The sequence below is a fragment of the Pygocentrus nattereri genome, chromosome 29, assembly GCF_015220715.1.
Source record: "Pygocentrus nattereri isolate fPygNat1 chromosome 29, fPygNat1.pri, whole genome shotgun sequence".
NCBI classification, from domain to species: domain Eukaryota; kingdom Metazoa; phylum Chordata; class Actinopteri; order Characiformes; family Serrasalmidae; genus Pygocentrus; species Pygocentrus nattereri.
The window spans coordinates 18,319,400-18,344,191 of record NC_051239.1 but is presented as its reverse complement, the minus strand read 5'-3'; the positions used below and the strand labels follow the sequence as shown (position 1 = coordinate 18,344,191).

At 42.7% G+C, this 24,792-nt stretch overlaps 1 protein-coding gene across 4 annotated transcripts in view; it reads right to left on the bottom strand.

Moving 5' to 3' along the window:
- Positions 1-24,792, bottom strand: part of cfap74 (cilia and flagella associated protein 74) — a 115,585-nt gene that overhangs the window by 71,924 nt on the left and 18,869 nt on the right. For all 4 annotated transcript variants that reach the window (XR_005129898.1, XM_037535979.1, XM_037535980.1 and 1 more), the window contains exons 10-14: positions 20,490-20,647; positions 20,180-20,387; positions 15,231-15,419; positions 2,413-2,574; positions 2,208-2,326 (exon numbers count right to left, since the gene is read on the bottom strand). Coding sequence is in view for 3 of the 4 variants with exons in the window: in XM_037535979.1 (XP_037391876.1) it covers positions 2,208-2,326; positions 2,413-2,574; positions 15,231-15,419; positions 20,180-20,387; positions 20,490-20,647 (836 nt within the window). In the remaining variant the exon portion in view is untranslated. The remainder of the gene's footprint in view (positions 1-2,207; positions 2,327-2,412; positions 2,575-15,230; positions 15,420-20,179; positions 20,388-20,489; positions 20,648-24,792) is intronic.

The window sequence follows — 24,792 nt, the reverse complement described above, 5'->3', positions numbered from 1 at the left end:
TCATGACTTTTGCAGAAATATTGCGGGTGACTTGTGGACAAATGTGGATTGTGGAAGATGCTTTCAAAGGCCTGAAGTTAAGAAACGAGCATAATTGTTTTCCGGAAGCAGCAATCAATCAGATGCGTCTTGGAGAGGACGTATCGGGGGAAGTGATGTGCGGATGCCATGCTGGGAAAAGGGAAACATTTGTCATCGGCAGCCTGCTAAAAAAGCTACAAAAAAAAAACGCTCTGATATGCAAAGGCAGGCGGGAAAAAAATCAAACAGTATGTGTGCCATCAACCCATTTCCTGTGTTTGGCGAACTGAGACAAGAAGCTGTGTATGTGAATGCTTCTGACACTGAAACTCAGGAGAGGGGGCTCTGGCATAAAGCAAAAGAACACAGTGAGAGACAGAGAGGGAGCGAGAGAGGGAGCGAGAGAGGGAGCGAGAGAGGGAGCGAGAGAGGGAGCGAGAGAGGGAGCGAGAGAGGGAGAGAGAGAGAGAGATGGAGCCATTTTTAGAATTTCTGGGGGCGTCAAAGGAGGCACAGACATACGGCAAAGAGAGCAGAGTCTTACTACTGCTGCTCACTTCCACACAAACACAGATTGATTCTGATTACATAAACACCCAACCTGACAGGGAGGGATGAGATTTACAGGAATAATATGTGCAAAATCCCACCACTTTTGATATAATGTCAGTTATATTAGCTACCTGGAATTTTCCAAACTGAGAAAGTTTTTTTTTTCTTTTTAACAGATACTGTGCTGCACAAACGTCCACCCTTTATTTATTTAAATTCCAGCCCGCTATTTTTCAGCATTTTTAATTGCACTGAAAATAACACCGCAGCCTCAACAACGAAACATAATTCTTCAGTATTTGGTGCGTCCACCCTTCATCTCTATTACAGGTTCTATTCATTCAGGTAGACTTGCTTTCAACTCTCATTTTCTTATATGATTCTTAATTAATACTTAAAATTTCTCGCATTACTCTTAAGCTTTATCGCCTGTCTGCAAAACACCTTCGCCTGTCACCTGTGTGAAAAGTGCTATATAAATAAAAAGTTTTATTAATATTATTAAATCTGCATAGAGAGACATTTTTCCATACCTCTAAAGTGCAGTCTTAGAAGTTGGTTGCATGGTTGTACCAATTTTCTCATATTCTTATAATAATTCCAAAATAATAGCTATAAGAAAAAGAGAAGAAAAACTTGCTTCCATTTGAGTTTCCCCTTCCTTATGCAAGAGGATTATCTTCTATATAATCTTACCTGAAATATCGTCTGACAAGATGTCTTGACTTGAAATTAAGCAAATGAAGGGTTGTCTATTTTGCATAGTACTGTATAGAGTACATATTCATAACTGCTAATTGTTTTCAATTCCCAGGATGTCACATCCCACTACAGGATTTAGAGATGGCATATCTGTATCGATGGGTATCTGTATCAGGTTGATATCAGTGGAAAATGCTGGACCGGATATCGAAGTGGGAAAAAATAATGCAATTCCAGCCTGTAGCAAATCTGGAATAGCACACGCTCACATTGTAAGACGTGACGTTTCTAGCTGTGTATCTCTTCCTGAGGAGCAGTAGAGTATTTCAGCACCATAGCCTACTTTCAGCCTCATTTTATGTGTTTAAATTAAAACAGATTGTTTTAAAGACGTGAAGTTTTTAAAGAGAAAATATCAGATCAGTATCGGTAGAAACTCACGGTTTTAGTATCGATATGGAAAATATCGTGTATCGGTATCGTGGCACCTCTACTAGGGCTCATATTATATTGTTTGTTAGCTGGCCTATATAAATAAAATAACTAAAGGTTTTATATGTGTTGGTGAACTTTGGACATTCCAGGGTGTGTTGATAAATTAAAGCATTCACAGGATCCCACAAACAACTCATTTTGGCAAAACAATGCAGAATAACTGAATCATATCACAGTAAGTGCTCACCAATATGTGTTTACTATAAATCCCAAGAACTGCAATATGCAGCAACATAACCCCACCCTGGCATTTTTGCCCATTTCGTACAGCCCAACTGTAATTCAGCGAGTTTTAGAACACTTTTTGTTTTAAATTCCTTGATCGGGTCTTCAAGAATCATATTCCTAATTCTACATCTTTACTTAGCTTGAGTTATTTATTCATTTCACACAATCTTTTCATATAAACTTTTCACAAATGTTATTGAGAGGCTCACCTTACTGCTATGAAGTCCATGAGGTTCTGCGAAACTCCCAGAAGTCTGCAGTAATTTGTGGCGTGAGAGACATTTGTGAGTACGACCTTCTTCTTATATGTCTTTCCAACATCAAAATCCTGCAAACCATCATTTTTCAGCTTGCAACACATAAAAACGGTATGTTTGAAGAGAGTCTAATTGAGAACTGGCGAGAAGCATCTACCTTAAAGAGGACGATTTCTGGCTTGCTAACGAACGATGGACCTTTTAATTCTTTGCCACCTGCAGATTTTTTGCCAGCTTTTGAAGCCAAACTTCTCTCCAGGCCGGTCTTCGTGGACCTCAAATGGGCCGCTTTTAGAGGAATGTCTTCATCCGTTGTGCCCTGAAAACATTTGGAGAAAGAAAACATTGAGGAATCTCCTGAGGATACAGTTATTCAGTGGGCAAAACTGCTTATCATGGTTGGTCTATGATGTAATGCATTTTCTTCTTTAGCTGGCCCCACCATATGTTCTGCTCCTGCTAGTTCTGCTGAACTGCCCATATTCCATTTGTTTCAATCAACACAGTCATTTGCAGCACCGCACTGCAGATGACTGCTGCCTCTGCTTTCTACTAACAACAGATAATATGAACTTCAATGATTATTAAAGATCATTTAGAATCATTTTCACAGCATCTTGTCTGTTTTTATCAAGAGAACTCAGTATTAAAAGACAATTCAGCTGCTAACTGATCTCTGTTTCTGCATGTCAGACTGCAGAGCGCCCATGATTTTCCTGTCTTTCTATTCAGTGTTAGATGTGATGTGTCATGTGTTTAAACTCAGTGATTCATGTGAGAGAATAAACTACGTTCAAACATTGTACGGCAGCAAAACAGGCAGTATGAACATCACTGAGACCACTTTTCTTATCCTGGGTATGCACCAAGGAAGAGGCTGCAGGTTTAATGTTTTTATTAAAAAATGATTAACTCGACTATTTAAACCCAGTAATTCATTACTGATAAGGATTATTTGGCAATAAAACAAGGCAAACGCATTGGTTTTACTAGTATAAAAATGCTACCATACTTGATTTTATTCACTGTATTTACTTACAGTATAGCAGTATTACTAATACTGATTAGTAATAATACTGCTATTTGTGTTGATTTAACTATTCTTGTTGCCCCAGTTCAGTGGTTGTTTTGCGCCTTGGTTCTACGTTTGACGTGTTCAACACATACTTTCACTGTATAAAAAAGATGTTTCATGCAAAGTACTTGGTGTACAGTATCCGACACAGCTGTGTAGACTTTTGACTAAACCCATCACTCCATCTGAGGCTGAGACCAATGTTAGCTAAAGTTACATTTACATCTGTGGTATGGTGCCCATGGCTAACAGTTGAAAAGATTTAAATCGAGCTGACCTGACTGGGTGCAAGAGGCAAGAGTGACAAACATGGTGAAAAAACACAGTCATGTGAAAAGGTTTGGGTGGTGCACTCAGTCAAATGACACGTTTTGTTGATCTAAGTGAAAATAAGTTCACCACTCCACAACCTTTGTACAGGCCACAGCTCATTTCCCCCTTAATATGTTCAATTTAGCAGATAAACAATACCTGTGCAGTACAATGTGCAGATGTGCTCTCTGTAATGGACGTGGACTTTATTAGGATGTGTACTCCTTTAGACATTTAACAAAACATGTATTTTGCATTCAACTGGAGCTATGTTATAGGCAGGGAGTGAGGCAGGGCAGCTTAGCAACACACTTGTCTTCATTAGTTTTACTCTTTACCCTCGTTTCTCTCTATTACACAGTCTTTACCCTCGTTTCTCTCTATTACACAGTCTTTACCCTCGTTTCGCTCTATTACACAGTCTTTACCCTCGTTTCGCTCTATTACACAGTCTTTACCCTCGTTTCTCTCCATTACACAGTCTTTACCCTCGTTTCGCTCCATTACACAGTCTTTACCCTCGTTTCTCTCTATTACACAGTCTTTACCCTCGTTTCTCTCTATTACACAGTCTTTACCCTCGTTTCGCTCTATTACACAGTCTTTACCCTCGTTTCTCTCTATTACACAGTCTTTACCCTCGTTTCTCTCTATTACACAGTCTTTACCCTCGTTTCTCTCTATTACACAGTCTTTACCCTCGTTTCTCTCCATTACACAGTCTTTACCCTCGTTTCTCTCCATTACACAGTCTTTACCCTCGTTTCTCTCTATTACACAGTCTTTACCCTCGTTTCTCTCTATTACACAGTCTTTACCCTCGTTTCGCTCTATTACACAATCTTTACCCTCGTTTCGCTCTATTACACAGTCTTTACCCTCGTTTCGCTCTATTACACAGTCTTTACCCTCGTTTCACTCCATTACACAGTCTTTACCCTCGTTTCTCTCCATTACACAGTCTTTACCCTCGTTTCTCTCCATTACACAGTCTTTACCCTCGTTTCGCTCTATTACACAGTCTTTACCCTCGTTTCTCTCTATTACACAGTCTTTACCCTCGTTTCGCTCCATTACACAGTCTTTACCCTCGTTTCGCTCTATTACACAGTCTTTACCCTCGTTTCGCTCTATTACACAGTCTTTACCCTCGTTTCTCTCCATTACACAGTCTTTACCCTCGTTTCGCTCTATTACACAGTCTTTACCCTCGTTTCGCTCTATTACACAGTCTTTACCCTCGTTTCTCTCCATTACACAGTCTTTACCCTCGTTTCACTCCATTACACAGTCTTTACCCTCGTTTCTCTCTATTACACAGTCTTTACCCTCGTTTCTCTCCATTACACCGTCTTTACCCTCGTTTCTCTCCATTACACAGTCTTTACCCTCGTTTCTCTCTATTACACAGTCTTTACCCTCGTTTCTCTCCATTACACAGTCTTTACCCTCGTTTCTCTCCATTACACAGTCTTTACCCTCGTTTCTCTCCATTACACAGTCTTTACCCTCGTTTCTCTCTATTACACAGTCTTTACCCTCGTTTCTCTCTATTACACAGTCTTTACCCTCGTTTCACTCTACTACACAGTCTTTACCCTCGTTTCGCTCTATTACAGTCTTTACCCTCGTTTCGCTCTATTACACAGTCTTTACCCTCGTTTCTCTCCATTACACAGTCTTTACCCTCGTTTCTCTCCATTACACAGTCTTTACCCTCGTTTCTCTCTATTACACAGTCTTTACCCTCGTTTCTCTCTATTACACAGTCTTTACCCTCGTTTCACTCTACTACACAGTCTTTACCCTCGTTTCGCTCTATTACAGTCTTTACCCTCGTTTCGCTCTATTACACAGTCTTTACCCTCGTTTCGCTCTATTACAGTCTTTACCCTCGTTTCTCTCCATTACACAGTCTTTACCCTCGTTTCTCTCCATTACACAGTCTTTACCCTCGTTTCTCTCTATTACACAGTCTTTACCCTCGTTTCTCTCTATTACACAGTCTTTACCCTCGTTTCACTCTACTACACAGTCTTTACCCTCGTTTCGCTCTATTACAGTCTTTACCCTCGTTTCGCTCTATTACACAGTCTTTACCCTCGTTTCGCTCTATTACACAGTCTTTACCCTCGTTTCTCTCCATTACACAGTCTTTACCCTCGTTTCTCTCCATTACACAGTCTTTACCCTCGTTTCTCTCCATTACACAGTCTTTACCCTCGTTTCTCTCCATTACACAGTCTTTACCCTCGTTTCACTCCATTACACAGTCTTTACCCTCGTTTCACTCCATTACACAGTCTTTACCCTCGTTTCACTCCATTACACAGTCTTTACCCTCGTTTCACTCCATTACACAGTCTTTACCCTCGTTTCTCTCTATTACAGTCTTTACCCTCGTTTCTCTCCATTACACAGTCTTTACCCTCGTTTCTCTCCATTACACAGTCTTTACCCTCGTTTCTCTCTATTACACAGTCTTTACCCTCGTTTCACTCCATTACACAGTCTTTACCCTCGTTTCTCTCCATTACACAGTCTTTACCCTCGTTTCTCTCCATTACACAGTCTTTACCCTCGTTTCTCTCCATTACACAGTCTTTACCCTCGTTTCTCTCTATTACACAGTCTTTACCCTCGTTTCTCTCTATTACACAGTCTTTACCCTCGTTTCACTCTACTACACAGTCTTTACCCTCGTTTCGCTCTATTACAGTCTTTACCCTCGTTTCGCTCTATTACACAGTCTTTACCCTCGTTTCGCTCTATTACACAGTCTTTACCCTCGTTTCTCTCCATTACACAGTCTTTACCCTCGTTTCTCTCCATTACACAGTCTTTACCCTCGTTTCTCTCCATTACACAGTCTTTACCCTCGTTTCTCTCCATTACACAGTCTTTACCCTCGTTTCACTCCATTACACAGTCTTTACCCTCGTTTCACTCCATTACACAGTCTTTACCCTCGTTTCACTCCATTACACAGTCTTTACCCTCGTTTCACTCCATTACACAGTCTTTACCCTCGTTTCTCTCTATTACAGTCTTTACCCTCGTTTCTCTCCATTACACAGTCTTTACCCTCGTTTCTCTCCATTACACAGTCTTTACCCTCGTTTCTCTCTATTACACAGTCTTTACCCTCGTTTCACTCCATTACACAGTCTTTACCCTCGTTTCACTCCATTACACAGTCTTTACCCTCGTTTCACTCCATTACACAGTCTTTACCCTCGTTTCTCTCTATTACAGTCTTTACCCTCGTTTCTCTCTATTACAGTCTTTACCCTCGTTTCGCTCCATTACACAGTCTTTACCCTCGTTTCGCTCTATTACACAGTCTTTACCCTCGTTTCTCTCCATTACACAGTCTTTACCCTCGTTTCTCTCCATTACACAGTCTTTACCCTCGTTTCTCTCCATTACACAGTCTTTACCCTCGTTTCTCTCCATTACACAGTCTTTACCCTCGTTTCTCTCTATTACACAGTCTTTACCCTCGTTTCGCTCCATTACACAGTCTTTACCCTCGTTTCTCTCCATTACACAGTCTTTACCCTCGTTTCTCTCCATTACACAGTCTTTACCCCCGTTTCGCTCCATTACACAGTCTTTACCCTCGTTTCTCTCCATTACACAGTCTTTACCCTCGTTTCTCTCCATTACACAGTCTTTACCCTCGTTTCTCTCCATTACACAGTCTTTACCCTCGTTTCACTCTATTACACAGTCTTTACCCTCGTTTCGCTCTATTACACAGTCTTTACCCTCGTTTCTCTCCATTACACAGTCTTTACCCTCGTTTCTCTCCATTACACAGTCTTTACCCTCGTTTCTCTCCATTACACAGTCTTTACCCTCGTTTCGCTCCATTACACAGTCTTTACCCTCGTTTCTCTCTATTACAGTCTTTACCCTCGTTTCTCTCTATTACACAGTCTTTACCCTCGTTTCGCTCTATTACACAGTCTTTACCCTCGTTTCTCTCCATTACACAGTCTTTACCCTCGTTTCTCTCCATTACACAGTCTTTACCCTCGTTTCTCTCCATTACACAGTCTTTACCCTCGTTTCTCTCTATTACACAGTCTTTACCCTCGTTTCTCTCTATTACACAGTCTTTACCCTCGTTTCGCTCTACTACACAGTCTTTACCCTCGTTTCGCTCTATTACAGTCTTTACCCTCGTTTCGCTCTATTACACAGTCTTTACCCTCGTTTCGCTCCATTACACAGTCTTTACCCTCGTTTCTCTCCATTACACAGTCTTTACCCTCGTTTCTCTCCATTACACAGTCTTTACCCTCGTTTCTCTCTATTACACAGTCTTTACCCTCGTTTCACTCCATTACACAGTCTTTACCCTCGTTTCACTCCATTACACAGTCTTTACCCTCGTTTCTCTCTATTACACAGTCTTTACCCTCGTTTCGCTCTACTACACAGTCTTTACCCTCGTTTCGCTCTATTACAGTCTTTACCCTCGTTTCGCTCTATTACACAGTCTTTACCCTCGTTTCGCTCTATTACACAGTCTTTACCCTCGTTTCTCTCCATTACACAGTCTTTACCCTCGTTTCTCTCCATTACACAGTCTTTACCCCCGTTTCGCTCCATTACACAGTCTTTACCCTCGTTTCTCTCCATTACACAGTCTTTACCCTCGTTTCTCTCCATTACACAGTCTTTACCCTCGTTTCTCTCCATTACACAGTCTTTACCCTCGTTTCACTCTATTACACAGTCTTTACCCTCGTTTCTCTCTATTACACAGTCTTTACCCTCGTTTCTCTCCATTACACAGTCTTTACCCTCGTTTCACTCCATTACACAGTCTTTACCCTCGTTTCTCTCCATTACACAGTCTTTACCCTCGTTTCTCTCCATTACACAGTCTTTACCCTCGTTTCTCTCCATTACACAGTCTTTACCCTCGTTTCTCTCCATTACACAGTCTTTACCCTCGTTTCGCTCCATTACACAGTCTTTACCCTCGTTTCTCTCCATTACACAGTCTTTACCCTCGTTTCTCTCCATTACACAGTCTTTACCCTCGTTTCTCTCTATTACACAGTCTTTACCCTCGTTTCTCTCCATTACACAGTCTTTACCCTCGTTTCTCTCCATTACACAGTCTTTACCCTCGTTTCTCTCCATTACACAGTCTTTACCCTCGTTTCTCTCCATTACACAGTCTTTACCCTCGTTTCACTCCATTACCCAGTCTTTACCCTCGTTTCACTCCATTACACAGTCTTTACCCTCGTTTCTCTCCATTACACAGTCTTTACCCTCGTTTCTCTCCATTACACGGTCTTTACCCTCGTTTCTCTCCATTACACGGTCTTTACCCTCGTTTCTCTCCATTACACGGTCTTTACCCTCGTTTCTCTCTATTACACGGTCTTTACCCTCGTTTCTCTCTATTACACGGTCTTTACCCTCGTTTCTCTCTATTACACGGTCTTTACCCTCGTTTCTCTCTATTACACGGTCTTTACCCTCGTTTCTCTCTATTACACGGTCTTTACCCTCGTTTTGCTCTATTACACAGTCTTTACCCTCGTTTTACTCTATTACACAGTCTTTACCCTCGTTTCTCTCCATTACACAGTCTTTACCCTCGTTTCGCTCTATTACACAGTCTTTACCCTCGTTTCTCTCTATTACACAGTCTTTACCCTCGTTTCTCTCCATTACACAGTCTTTACCCTCGTTTCTCTCCATTACACAGTCTTTACCCTCGTTTCGCTCTATTACACAGTCTTTACCCTCGTTTCTCTCTATTACACAGTCTTTACCCTCGTTTCTCTCTATTACACAGTCTTTACCCTCGTTTCTCTCCATTACACAGTCTTTACCCTCGTTTCTCTCCATTACACAGTCTTTACCCTCGTTTCTCTCCATTACACAGTCTTTACCCTCGTTTCACTCTATTACACGGTCTTTACCCTCGTTTCTCTCTATTACACGGTCTTTACCCTCGTTTTGCTCTATTACACAGTCTTTACCCTCGTTTTACTCTATTACACAGTCTTTACCCTCGTTTCGCTCCATTACACAGTCTTTACCCTCGTTTCTCTCCATTACACAGTCTTTACCCTCGTTTCTCTCCATTACACAGTCTTTACCCTCGTTTCTCTCCATTACACAGTCTTTACCCTCGTTTCGCTCTATTACACAGTCTTTACCCTCGTTTCGCTCTATTACACAGTCTTTACCCTCGTTTCTCTCTATTACACAGTCTTTACCCTCGTTTCTCTCCATTACACAGTCTTTACCCCCGTTTCACTCTATTACACAGTCTTTGCCCTCGTTTCACTCTATTACACAGTAGTCACATACAATGTTATACCATTCTGCCTTGCCCTTTCTTAATCTTCCAGCCTTTGTTTTCTTGTTCCATGTACTTTTGTTGTTGTTTTGATTTTTTGTCTCCTCCTTGGTGCTGCCTTCTCTTCCTCTACCTCACCTGTCTGCTGTCTGCAGGCCTGCCCTTTCATTAGTCTAAGGTGTTTCTAGTCTGTCCCATCTGTGTTTATACCCTGCATGTGTGCTTTGTGTTTGCTTGGTGTTTTCTTTCCTCAGGTCCTGTTCTGGTTATCTCTTGTTTGTTTTTGATTTTTCATGTCCTCATGGCTTTGGTTTTCTTCATGTGTCAGTATTGTTCAGTAGTGTTAGGCCTTGTTTTGTGACCTTTGTGTTTACCATTTTGTCAGACTTGCATCCTGCCTCTTCATTTCCCTCACTGTTACATGTGGAGACTTCCATAACTTTTCAGTCAACATGATATTTAGATAAAAATAAAAAAAGTTAAAAAAAATCTTTTTCACAGTTTCAAGTAACATAAAAGTAGAAAATCTGAAGCAGAAAAAACAGACCATGGCTGGACTGAGTTAATGACTGTTAATATAATCTACTTAATCACTTCAGTAGATGATCTGCTTTCCAACACAGTTGAACCAATCATTGTAAGTGAAACGGTGCCTACTTGGTCCCCTGTAGGTCCAGTTCTATCCTTTGACTGCACTGAAATATATAAGGTCTCTGAGAAAGTACTGTATATGAGAAGCACATAATCACAGGGCTGCCAGCACACAACCCCATAATTCCACTGTAATATATCTCAGAATGTGCACTGCAGGCAAAGCGTTGAGAAACAAGACTGTAAAAGCCTTTTCTTCCATTTGCTTAGACATCATAGCAAATATCTACTGTAACACAACAATTTTTCATACGCCTGACAAAATTTGCACCTTCTGGAAATATGTAAATGTGTAATAACTATGATATTTCCAATCTAAATATGCCTTTTTATTTCAAGGGGATCAATGAGCTTGTCATTTGATAGAGTTTACACTTGTTAGATTAGTTCAACCATGGTCCGGTATTTCTACTGGGTTTGATAGCATACAGTCATAGCTTCCAACTTTGGGCAGTCGTGGGCTGGAGGTTAGGGAACCAGCCTCATGACTGGAAGGTCACCGGTTTGATCCCCAGAGCCGACAGCACATGACTGAGGTGTCCTTGAGCAAGACACCTAACCCCCAGCTGCTCCCCGGGCGCTGCAGATTGGGCTGCCCACCGCTCTGGGCAAGAGTGCTCACTGCCCCCTAGTGTGTGTGTGTGCTCACTAGAGTGTATGTGGTGTTTCACTTCACGGTTGGCTTAAATGATGAGGTGAAATTTCCCCACTGTGGGACTAATAAGGAAAAAAAACAATAACAATTCTGAAAACCATTTATGAAATAAGCCTGATCACCATTACTTGAGCTGAGGAAAGCTAGACACACGTTTACTAAGACACCTGAGGAGTCTGATGAAAACAAAAGGTTCTTTTGACTGGTGCTATTGCACCTTTAGAGGGTAGTGATTAGTAATTCTTTAACTGAGCTCAAGTTTTCACTGCTGCAGCACCTTTTTGTCCAGTGTTAGTCATAATCATTTTCCAGCTACTGTGCATGTCCATGTTGCTTCCTGCATGACACATACAGCAAAGCTCCAAATGTTTAAGCTTCTGCTCATACAGTGTCAAACGAGAGCTCAACATACTTTGAGGAGAACATCAGCCACCTAACTAACACCCTAGACTGGCCACAATTCTTACTGCATCAACAGCGTTGATGAGGGAAACAAAGTGCATTTCTAACCCATCAAATCACAGCCAAAAGTCTTACACTGGAAAACAAAACGCTTTACTTTACTGAATCATGCAGAGGTGTCTTTTCTGTAGAGAATGTCTACTTATTTTTACTATACTGACAACAGATCAACACATATGCCAAAAATAAGCAATGTCAAAAAGTGATGTGCACATTTTGTTAATTGTTCAGTAAATGATATACAGGTTGGAACTAAACAAAACACAACTCCTTACATTTTCAGTGACGACGGCTGTGGTTCCTGTGTTATCAATACATTTAAGAACTGATTCTCAAACCAAAGTATTGCAGAACGAAACAACACGTCTAAATCTGCAAACCAAATTCCAAAAATACGCCTTACATAATTCAGTTGCTAAAAAATGAATACACTGTGACCCCACGATACCACCCTCAGTCAGCATCAAAATATTTTATTCTCTGTCTTTTAAGTCTCGGCTACCCAGTGCACATAAAAGACAGTGTTTTTCAAAGAGAATCACACTTGAGTAGGGAAGTTCAACATCTAAAGACGTATTTAAAAATGTAATGAGCTTGTATGATATGGCCAGATAATATATTCAGATGAATCTTAGTTGGGGTATGCAAAAAAAGATCAAACTGGGTATAGTGTTAAGCCGGAGGCCTGCCTATAAGAGAGAGAAGAAAAGGAGGCTGATGTTTACCTCCTTAAACGGTACAGGCTGAAATACCAAACTGTCATCTTGAATTAACTGAAATGCAGGAGAAGCAGCAAAATTCATATCTCAGCATGAGCAAGAGAAGCACAAATTTGTATAATAATACCAGTTTCCGTCGGTTGTAGGTGTTCTACTGTCTCTTTCTATTGCACTCTTCATTAGTCTCGGTCATGAAAGGGATACACCAGCCAGCCCAGGACAGCTTCCTTCTGATAACATCTCAAAAGGTGGAAGAAAGTCGAACTACTACAGCTACTTTGGGGTTCATTTTTTGAGGGTGAGCTGTTTGTAATGTGTTTTCTATTGCTTGCTATATGGCTTCATCATGCATTTGCATGATATATATAAAAAAAAAAAAACATATTCCAAACATGCAAAAGGCAACACAACTGCAGGCATGTCCAAGCAGCCCTCCAGCACTTCCTTTATCATGTGTGTCAGGCTCCAGTCCTCGTGGGCCAAAACACTGCAGACTTCAACACGTTGCCTCATTAAACACTCCTGTTTGGGCTCATCAGTGACTTGCAAGGCCCTCGTGAACTGGATTCAGAGCACTGGCTGACTGTAATCTCTGCAGCACTTTGGCCCGGAAGGTAACCAGTTTGACACGTCCCTAAAAATCCACCCCAAAGCTGTAGTCTTTAAAAATTTCCTCCCGTCTTTTGATACACCATCAGAAAGGGATGTCCCTACACTCTTAAAAAGAAGGTTCTTCAAGTGTTCTTTAGTATGTTCTCTTCAGAACCATGCTTATAATGCTTAAATGGTTCTTTGTGTGGTGAAATGGTTCTACAGATTGATGAGGAATGTGTTGTATATGGTTCTAAACCCTGTTTGAAATGGTTCTATATAACACAAAAAAAGTTCTTCTGTTGTTACAAACTTTATATGGTAACAATGAAAGAACCATTTTTGGTGCTATGTAGAACTGTTCTCAAAAAGGTTCGATAAAGAAACCATATAGAACACATTCTCCATTAAGCTGAAGAACCATTTCACCACAACTCATTGTTCTGAACAGAACCATTCGTTTTACTAAAGAATCCCTGAAGAACCGTCTTTTTTAAGAATGCAGCCTGGCCAGAGTGTCCCTTTAAATGCCGTGGCATTTCGTGATAATGACATTATAACAAATGCAACCTGGACTGCACTTCAGTCTTTGGTGAAGTGATCGAGAAGCCAGTATCTGAATGAACCATGGAGAACCAGAGAAAACATAAAATATATATATAAATATATAATACATATAAATCATATGTAACAAAATCTAAATTTGAACTTCTTCTGATACCAAATTCTTCAGAACTGTATCACCTGTCTTTAAAGCATTTCAAGATGCCACCAAAATTAAAAGTGCTCTATGAATAAAGTTACTTTTATTAACTCTATAAAATAGCACATTTTTTATCTATCCATCTAACTTCTCATTAGCTGCTAGCTAGAGTGAGCATACCATTAGCGACCTATCTAGAAGCTAGCCGCAGACGTTCATTGTAGAACCAGTTTAATTTTAGGAAACGACCTTTTAATGATCATCCAAAGAAATTTTGAGTCAGCAAATGACACATTCTGTTGATTTTCTAAGTGAAAATAATGATTAACACATCCTCTACAGTGAAATTCACATGGTAAATTGTTGTTGTTTATTTTTAACATGCTGAAAAGAAACATAAACTATAAAATCTGCCCTAACTTCTGCACAGTCCACATTTAGTTTGTGCAGAAATGTATTTTCTGTACAGCAGTTGTTCCCAACCCCGTCTCTCAAGGCCTCCCAGACAATTCACAGTTTTCCTTCATCCCTATGCGCTGTGAATTGACTTGTACCAAAAATGTAGTCCATCTAGGAGGCCCTGAGGACCAGGTTGTAAACCACTGCTATAATAGATGTGTAACTTATTTTCATTTTGGAAAATCTACAAAAACGTGTCATTTGACTGGGGGCTCCCAAAAGTTTGCATACGACTGTATCTATGGACATGTCTTTAGTGAGGGCTGCAGCTGCACATTACTGGACATACTATGCACCCCTACTTTAAGTATTTAAACTAAACATCATTCACAGCAATAATGACTGGAGGATTTCGGCTGCTCTTCTCAACCTCCTATTAAACATTTCTTCAACTATCACTATCACTGATTCTACCAAAACTAGGGCCATGACACTGCTTTCCACTTTATTTTTGATCTTAATTATAGTCAGCTTCTTTATAGGGCCCGCTAGACCAATTTGTGTGGTATGATGGCACCAAGGCATTGTGCTCTGTAGCTAGCACATAAAGATCCAACCCCCAATGTCTTCCACATGGCTGGCTGCACACAGTCTGAGGCTGGGCCATGTGTCATCTTGGGTTTGAAGTTTCACCACTACCAGCAAATAAGAAGTGATGTGTGTCACTGCAGATCTAAAGGACTACAATGGAGGTATACAGAAAAAGACTAAGAGAGAGTCTCGAACTGTCGAAGTGTAACTGAGGTAAACTCTCAACTGTCCTTCTAACACACCTTTAGCTCTCTCAGATCAGGCTATTAACAAAGCCACTACTAGGACTTTAGTGGGCTAGTTAAGGATTTGAATATTGACGGTATTGACAAAAGTCTTCCTGCTACAGCACATTACAATATTTAGTCCTGCAATGTGATCTTATCTGATTTGGTATGACTAAATGTGGTCTAGTGAGAACGTATGTAATACGCTGTAACTGAACAAGCTTGTGTAGTTTTATTTGATGTGGCACGTTACCGTGTAATCGCTGTGCTTGCGGTCCCATAGGCCAGTGAACTCAGGCTGGACCAGGCACTCTTGCTGTCCTTTCTCCTCCACTGTTTTATCTCCCTCGTTCCTCCTCTCATCCTTCACGAAGTCTGGAGAGATGCTGATGTCACCTCTGGAGCTGACAGAAGATGACACTGAGCACCGGATCGGGCTCTCCTGAGGACATCAATCAAAAGACAGGGAATGAAAAAGTGTTTATACTCACTTCACTACCTGACTCTCCTATCATAAATAAATTAGGGGAGCATGGTGCGCATAGTAATACAAGTTATTAATAAAGTTACAAGCATTCATGTAAATAAAACAAACTAGGTGTTTCATTAGTTTCACCAGCATTAAAAATAATCAACATCCATCCATCCATCCATTATCTTCCGCTTGTCCGGGGTTCGGGTCGCGGGGGCAGCATCCTAAGCAATGAAGCCCAGACCTCCCTTTCCCCAGCCACTTCCACCAGCTCTCCAAGGGGGATTCCGAGGCGCTCCCAGGCCAGCTGGGCGATATAGTCGCGCCAGCGTGTCCTGGGTCTTCCCCGGGGTCTCCTCCCAGGTGGACTCGCCTGTGACACCTCCCGAGGGAGGCGTCCAGGAGGCATCCTAACCAGATGCCCGAACCACCTCAGCTGGCTCCTCTCGACATGAAGAAGCAGCGGCTCTACTCCGAGTCCCTCCCGGATGACTGAACTTCTCACCCTATCTCTAAGGGAGAGTCCAGACACCCTGCGGAGGAAACTCATTTCGGCCGCTTGTATTCGCGATCTTATTCTTTCGGTCATTACCCAAAGCTCATGACCATAGGTGAGGGTGGGAACGTAGATCGACCGGTAAATCGAGAGCCTTGCCTTATGGCTCAGCTCTTTCTTTACCACAACAGACCGGTAAAGAACCCGCATCACTGCTGACCCAGCACCAATCCGCCTGTCAATCTCCCGCTCCCTTGTACCATCACTCGTGAACAAGACCCCGAGATACTTGAACTCCTCCACTTGAGGCAAGAGCCTATCCCCGACCCAGAGAGGGCTCTCCACCCTTTTCCGCCTGAGAACCATGGTCTCGGATTTAGAGGTACTGATTCTCATCCCAGCCGCTTCACACTCGGCTGCAAACCGATCCAGCGAAAGCTGAAGTTCGCGGTCTGATGTCCCCAATAGGACCACATCATCTGCAAACAGCAGTGATGTGACCCTGAGGTCACCAAACCGGACACCCTCCATCCCTTGACTGCGCCTAGAAATTCTATCCATAAAAATTATGAATAGAATCGGTGACAAAGGGCAGCCCTGACGGAGTCCTCTCACTGGGAACGAGTCTGACTTACTGCCAGCTATGCGAACCAAACTCCAGCTTTGTTTGTACAGGGCCTGAATGGCTCGTAGCAATGAGCCATGTACCCCGTACTCCCGAAGCACCTCCCTCAGAATACCCCGGGGAACACAGTCGAATGCCTTCTCCAGATCCACAAAGCACATGTGGACTGGTTGGGCAAACTCCCATGAACCCTCCAGAATCCTGGAGAGGGTGAAGAGTTGGTCCAGTGTTCCACGACCAGGGCGGAACCCGCACTGTTCCTCCTGGATCCGAGGTTCGACTATAAGCCGGACTCTCTTCTCCAGTACCCCTGCATAGACCTTAAAAGGGAGGCTGAGGAGTGTGATTCCCCTGTAGTTGGAACACACCCTCCGGTCCCCTTTTTTAAAAAGAGGCACCACCACCCCAGTCTGCCAATCCAGTGGCACCGCCCCCGATGTCCACGCAATGTTGAAAAGGCGTGTCAGCCAAGACAGCCCCACAACATCCAGAGCCTTGAGGAACTCAGGGCGGATCTCATCCACCCCTGGAGCCTTGCCACCAAGGAGCTTCTTAACTACCTTAGCGACTTCGGCCTCAGTAATGGACAAGCCTATTCCCATGTCCCCAGACTCAGCCTCCTCACTGGAGAACGTGTCGGTGGGATTGAGAAGGTCCTCAAAGTATTCCTTCCACCGCCCAATGACGTCTTCAGTCGAAGTCAGCAGCACACCATCTCCACTATATACAGTGCTAGTGGCACACTGCTTTCCCCTTCTGAGTCGCCTGATGGTTTGCCAGAATCTTTTCGGAGCTGACTTAAAGTCACTTTCCAAGGCCTCACCGAACTCCTCCCATACACGGGTTTTTGCCTTGGCAACAACTGAAGCCGCAGATCGCTTGGCCTGTCGATACCTGCCAGCTGCCTCTGGTGTCCCACAGGCCAACCATGCCCGGTAGGACTCCTTCTTCAGCTTGACGGCATCTCTCACCTGGGGTGTCCACCACCGGGTTCGAGGATTACCGCCCCGACAGGCACCAACTACCTTACGGCCACAGCTACAGTCAGCCGCTTCAGCAATGGAGGAACGGAACATGGCCCATTCTGAGTCAATGTCCCCCACCTCCCCCGATATCTGGTCAAAGTTCTGACGGAGGTGTGAGTTGAAGATCAATCTGACAGGTTCTTCTGCTAGACGTTCCCAGCAAACCCTCACTATGCGTTTGGGCTTGCCTGGTCTGACCAGCATCTTCCCCCACCACCTGATCCAACTCACCACCAGGTGGTGATCAGTTGACAGCTCAGCTCCTCTCTTTACCCGAGTGTCCAAAACACATGGCCGCAAGTCCGATGACACGACTACAAAGTCAATCATTGAACTGCGGCCTAGGGTGTCCTGGTGCCATGTGCACTTATGGACATCCTTGTGTTCAAACATGGTGTTCGTGATGGACAAACTGTGGTTTGCGCAGAAGTCCAAAAACTGAACACCACTCGGGTTCAGATCAGAGAGGCCATTCCTCCCAATCACTCCCCTCCAGGTCTCACTGTCATTGCCCACGTGAGCGTTGAAGTCCCCCAGTAGGACAATAGAGTCTCCAGGAGGAGCACTTTCAAGCACCCTTCCCAAGGACTCTAAGAAGGCTGGGTACTCTGAACTGCTGTTCGGTGCATAAGCACAGACAACAGTCAGGACCCGTTCCCCAACCCGAAGGCGTAGGGAAGCTACCCTCTCGTCCACCGGAGAAAACCCCAACATACAGGCACCGAGTCGAGGGGCTATGAGAAAGCCCACACCTGCCCGCCGCCTCTCACCATGGGCAACTCCAGAAAAGAATAAAGTCCAGCCCCTCTCAAGGAGATTGGACCCAAAGCCCAAGCTGTGTGTTGAGGTGAGCCCGACTATATCTAGCCGGTATCTCTCAACCTCGCGCACCAACTCAGGCTCCTTCCCCGCCAGTGAGGTAACGTTCCAAGTTCCAAAAGCCAGTTTCAGCAACCGAGGATCAGAACGCCAAGGCCCACGCCTTCGGACACTGCCCGATCCACAACGCACCGAACCCCTACTACTGCCCCTCCCATTGGTGGTGGGTCGATGGGAGGGGGGACTCATGTAACTCCTTCGGGCTGGGCCCGGCCGGGCACCATGAGTAAATGCCCGGCCACCAGACGCTCGCTGGCGAGCCCCTCCCCCAGGCCTGGCTCCAGGGTGGGGCCCCGGTAACCCTGTTCCGGGCAGGGTACACAAGTCCTGTTTTTGTGTCTTCATAGGGGTTATTATGGATCACGCTTTGTCTGACCTGTCACCTAGGACCAGTTTGCCATGGGAGACCCTACCAGGAGCTTTTGCTCCAGACAACATAGCTCCTAAGATCATTCAAGCACGCAAACCCCTCCACCATGATAAGGTGGTGATCCAAGGAGAGGAATAATCAACATAACTTAGTTTATTAATTTATTACACTGTACAACTTTGAATTAGCAACTCAAACTCGAGTCGCATGTTAACCTAACTTAACCTTGACTCGTGACTCGACTTAAACTTAAATGGCTTGTGACTAAACTCGGACACACACTTAACTGACTTGTGACCTGATTCAGACGGGTGCTTAACTAACCTCAAGGCTTGACTTAGACTCGAGCTTAAATGACTCATGACTCAACTCCGACTCACGCTTCATTGTCTTGTGACTCACCTCAGACTTAATTAAGTAGATTTAATTAGGACTGCCAATTTTAACTGCTAATTAAGCTAGCCGCTGCATCAGCTTCAACATGGCTTCAAACAACTAGTCATTCATTCTTGACAAACTTTCATACTGAAAACCAGAACTGAAGTGCTACATGCAGTAAATTAGGTGTTTAACAGTAAGAGACTTACAGATGCAACAAACTACATACAAGCCATGTTTCAAGCAGTACTGGCCCTTCATTTTAAGCACTGCGTTTACTGTGTAGTGCTTCATTTATATTCTTCAAACTACAGGATCTTCTGTGATGACAATCACGTTATTTAAAGCAGTATTGACTGTCCTGAAAGACTCAACCTGGACTCGCATGAAGCAACTTCTGAACATCTCTGTAAGCTACCATTACATAATTTAGAGCACTGTGTAACTACTGTGTACGTTTTGTTGATTTTCTACATGAAAATTTGCAGAGTGCATAATTATATATGGCATTTTTCAGATTTTAGGGCACAATTTTACTTTTATTTTTGCATTTTTCCCCCAATATGTCAAATTCACCCGGTGGGCCCAAGGCTCTATAACCTAAGAATAGCTCAGCCAGTTTGCACTGGAGTCCCTGCAGTTACAGAACAATAAGCCTTAGTGTGTAATAATCCTGGGAATAGAGGGGTTAAGGGTTTAAAATGGGCAGAAGTGTGTTCTCTGTATAGGACGTCTTTTTTACTGTAGAAAATCAACAAATCATGTAATTTGACTGGGGCGCCCAAATGTTTGCATAAAACTGTAGCTCTGCTTTTTTGAAAACAAGAAATTCTTTTTACTTTTATTGCATTAAAGTTAGGTGCAGAAGTATTCTGCACAGCACTGTGTACCCTTATGTTAAACTCTCATTTCTTTTTCTAACACATATATAATACAAGTATATACAACATAATGTACCTCTCTCTCTGCTTGTGGTGGTAGAGGCAGGATGCTCTGGAGCAGCCTCTTCTCTCGCCGCTTCAGCACTGCGCTCTGAGTCATATGAGGCGGTGTTGAAGGGAAAAGGAGTGCTTGCCGTTTCTCCAGTTTCTCCTTCATCTCTTCTTCTAGGAGCAGTTTGGAAACAATCTCAATCCGCCTGGCTTTCTGCCTCTCCTGGAATTCCCTAAAAAAAAGAACAACTTCTGGTTAACAGGCGTTCTTACCAGATAGGATACATTACTAAAGGAGCAACTGTGAAGGCTTGGCAGTTTTTGTGAATTCCTACTCCTGCTTTCTGTGTAGGTCCTCCTGCGCTTTCTGCAGGTGCATGAGTTTGATGCTGTTCACGCCCGCTGTTTGCAGTGATTCTCTCTGACGGTTCTCATCCTCCCTTTGCTTCTGCGAGCGGGCCTTCTCCTTGGCCTGTCTAACACGCAGTGATTCCTGAAACCAACAATAAGGAAAATCCATGTTTCAGAAACACACTGTAGTTTTCTCCAGAAGTACCAGACCGTGGACAATAACACAGTATGCAGTACTTTGGTGAATGAGGGTATGAAGACGTCCAATTTCTACTTCCACTCAGAGCAGCAAAACACAGGCTAATCATGTGCAGTTAATTAAGTGGTCTTGAGTGTAACCACTTTTCAATATCAAAGAATGGCTGTGACATCTCTGCACCATGAACACATAAACCTCGGCACGTACAGGAGCCACAGTAACTGCAGAAGCCACAGCGTGCTGGAATAATGAATTTGGAAGTAGCTTTAGCAAAGCAAGGTTACTGAGTTTGACTCTGCTTACACCTGGCCACTTCATGTGACTAATATCTGGACTGTATCCTGATAAGATTTTAGCCACATGCATTCACACTTGGTAGTCAACTGAATCTCTGGTTAGTCGGACTGAAATGCGATTACTGTGAGGGAACACACAAATCCGCTCGATGTGCAGTGACAAATTTCCAATTGTTTATCCATGATAAACTGTCTCTTCCTCTGCTCTGATAAATATGTCTGTCGTCTGCAGTTTGCTTTGCAGAGTAGTGTCTGTCCATATTGCTCTTAACCCTCTAGGGTCTAAGGGCATTTTCTCAATTTTTGCATATCTTCTTAAATTCTCCTACTAAACCCTAAACAAGCCATGGACCAGCCGGCAGGCCCAACGTTTTATTACACACTTCTATAACCTAATAAAAGCTCCATTACTTCCATCACTTGAAGTTGTTCTTCTGCTCCTGGTTGTTGTCTGTTGTGATTATTCATGGTCTGCCAGCTGTTGCTATGCGTGGTGCATTCTCTGCTTTACCACCATAGGCACATCCTAGATTCTCATACTGAGGGGCAACAGCAACAGGTGCTATATGTAAATGTCCCACTGCAAATGCTACAATATTTTGTTGTTTTTTTGTGCATGGAGTGATGATGCAATGACACAGAGCTAGTCAAGAAACAACTGAACAAGCAGCTGTCCAATCATTTTTGATCTCCTGGAATCGGGGATGGAAGGTATATGTATAAAAAGAGCAGTGATTTCTGTATGATTCACCCAAAGTAGCAGTACCTTAACAACACAGTCATCGTTCGTGTCAAAACCAATGTGCTGGAGAAGAGAGTCAAAACAAGACAAACTGTCACTGTCCAATTACAGCATTCTATGTGGCTTTGCAAATGTAAGAAATTTCTATTGTCGAATCAAATTTGTTTCTCTTATGTTCCTTTCTGAGTGCTGTCACACAATTACTTAGCGTCCTCAACAGAAGAGCTCGTTCTCTTCAGTAACATGTACTGAGGGGATGTAAAATTCAGAGAGAAATACATTACAAATACTTAAACAGTGGGTAGTCAAATGGTGCGCAAGCCTCTCCTTTCATGATTCTGAAAATGCACTTACTGATACACGCAGGATCAAGGCCTGTACTGGTAATAGAATCATGTTATTGGCTAATCATGTGTAAAATAACCACGGTAAACAGTTAAAAAGTGACATCTTTTTTTTTTTAAATGGGAAATAATAAAAAGTGAAGCACAAAAAAGTGACGTCTTTGTTTTGCTTTTCTTTATACAAACCCAATTCCAATGAAGTTGGGACATTGAAAAACATAAATAAAAACAGAATACGATGATTTGCAAATCCTTTTCAACCTATATTCGATTGAATACACTACAAGGACAATATATTTAATGTTCAAACGGATAAACTTTATTGTTTTTTGCAAATATTCACTCATTTTGAATTTGATGCCTGCAACACGTTCCAAAGAAGTTGGGACAGGGGCAACAAAAGACTGGGAAAGTTGAGGAATGCTCAAAAAACACCTGTTTGGAACATTCCACAGGTGAACAGGTTAACTGGAAACAGGTGAGTGTCATGATCCCTGAAAGGCAACAAGCAAGGACGGGCGAGGGTCACCACTTTGTGAACAACTGCGTGAGCAAATAGTCCAACAGTTTAAGAAACAACGTTTCTCAACGTGCAATTGCAAGGAATTTAGGGATTTCATCATCTACAGTCCATAATATCATCAAAAGATGCAGAGAATCTGGAGAAATCTCTGTAAGTAAGCGGCAAGTCAGAAAACCAACATTGAATGCCCGTGACCTTCGATCCCTCAGGCAGCACTGCATTAAAAACCCACATCATTCTGTAACGGATATTCCCACATGGGCTCAGGAACACTTCAGAAATCCACTGTCAGTGAACTCAGTTCGTCGCTCCATCTACAAGTGCACGTTAAAACTCTGCCATGCAAAGCGAAGCCACATATCAACACCACCCAGAAACGCCGCCGGCTTCTCTGGGCCCGAGCTCATCTGAGATGGACTAACGCAGAGTGGAAAAGTGTCCTGTGGTCTGATGAGTCCACATTTCATTGTTTTTGCAAATCATGGACGTCGTGTCCTCCAGGCCAAAGAGGAAAAGGACTGTCTGGATTGTTTTCAGCGCAAAGTTCAAAAGCCAGCATCTCTGATGGTGTGGGGGTGTGTTAGTGCCCATGGCAGGGGCAACTGGCACATCTGTGAAGGCCCCATTAATGCTGGAAGGTATATACAGGTTTTGGAGCAACATCTGCTGCCATCCAAGCAGCGTCTTTTTCAGGGACGTCCTGCTTATTTCAGCAAGACAACGCCAAGCCACATTCTGCACGTGTTACAACAGCGTGGCTTCGTAGTAAAAGAGTGCGGGTACTAGACTGGCCTGCCTGCAGTCCAGACCGGTCTCCCATTAAAAATGTGTGGCGCATTATGAAGCTCAAAATACGACAGCGGAGACCCCGGACTGCTGAGCAACTGAAGTTGTACATCAAGCAAGAAAGGGAAAGAATTCCACCTACAAAGCTTCAACAATCAGTGTCCTCAGTTCCCAAATGCTTATTGAGTGTTAAAGGAAAGGTGATGTAACACAGTGGTAAACACGCCCCTGTCCCAACTTCTTTGGAATGTGTTGCAGGCATCAAATTCAAAATGAGTGAATATTTGCAAAAAACAATAAAGTTTATCCGTTTGAACATTAAATATCTCGTCTTTGTAGTGTATTCTACTGAATGTAGGTTGAAAAGGATTTTCAAATCATCGTATTCTGTTTTTATTTATGTTTTACACAACGTCCCAACTTCATGGGAATTGGGGTTGTAATTTTTATGCCCAAAAAGCATTTACACGTGTATACGGCGGCGGAAGCGCAGCTATTACTTTTATCAATTCAGTATTATTGTTTTATATTGTGAACACAGGGTTGACACAAACTCAAACATTAAAATCACATGAACGCAGGGTTTTCATCACCAACAGCTAGTGATATCAACAGTTATCGCCGCCAGCCCTCCAACCAGTTTGGAGTATCAGCTGATTCTTAGTGTACGTTTTGTGATTTAATGGGTAATACGAAATATGTCAACAGCTGCACAATTTATTATTATGCTAGGCTGCCTATGAATACTACGATGAAATGAGTGCATCTCATAATGTGTGCGTAATGTAACGTTCTGAACTGTTTGTGTGGTTATGTATGCATATTTGTACAGTATGTACATATGCATGTTTACGTTTCATCTCTTTAAATATGATCTCGTTATTGGCTTCTCTGATGATGTGGCTGTTTCTGCTAGTGGCTGGCAAAGCATAACATGAACGTCTTGTTTTCCACACAAGAGATAAACATGATGGCAGTGCATGGTCTTGGCAGCAAGTCACTCGCAAAAAATGGCAAAAAACAGATTCAAAAAGCTGCAGGCTCACATTTGATGTGCCGGTGTTTAGATGAACACTGCAAAAACAAATAAAGGAAAGAACTGGATCAAGTTTATTTGAGCCAATACCTGTACCTTTAAAATGTAACTGGACGTCTCTAAATGTAGAAATTTCGTACCTCTAATAGTAAAAACATCACCTTTTAGACCATAATTTTTATATCTCCTTTAAGGACCTTGTTTCTTGAAGTTATTCTTTTTATTTTTTAGCAATATATATGATCAGCAGGTAAGCAGCTGGGATTCAAGCTTGAACTATGAATGGGTAAAGAGTCAAACTAATGCATTAATGGGACTAATCATTTAACATGTTCACTAAGACACTAAGTAAGACTAAAAT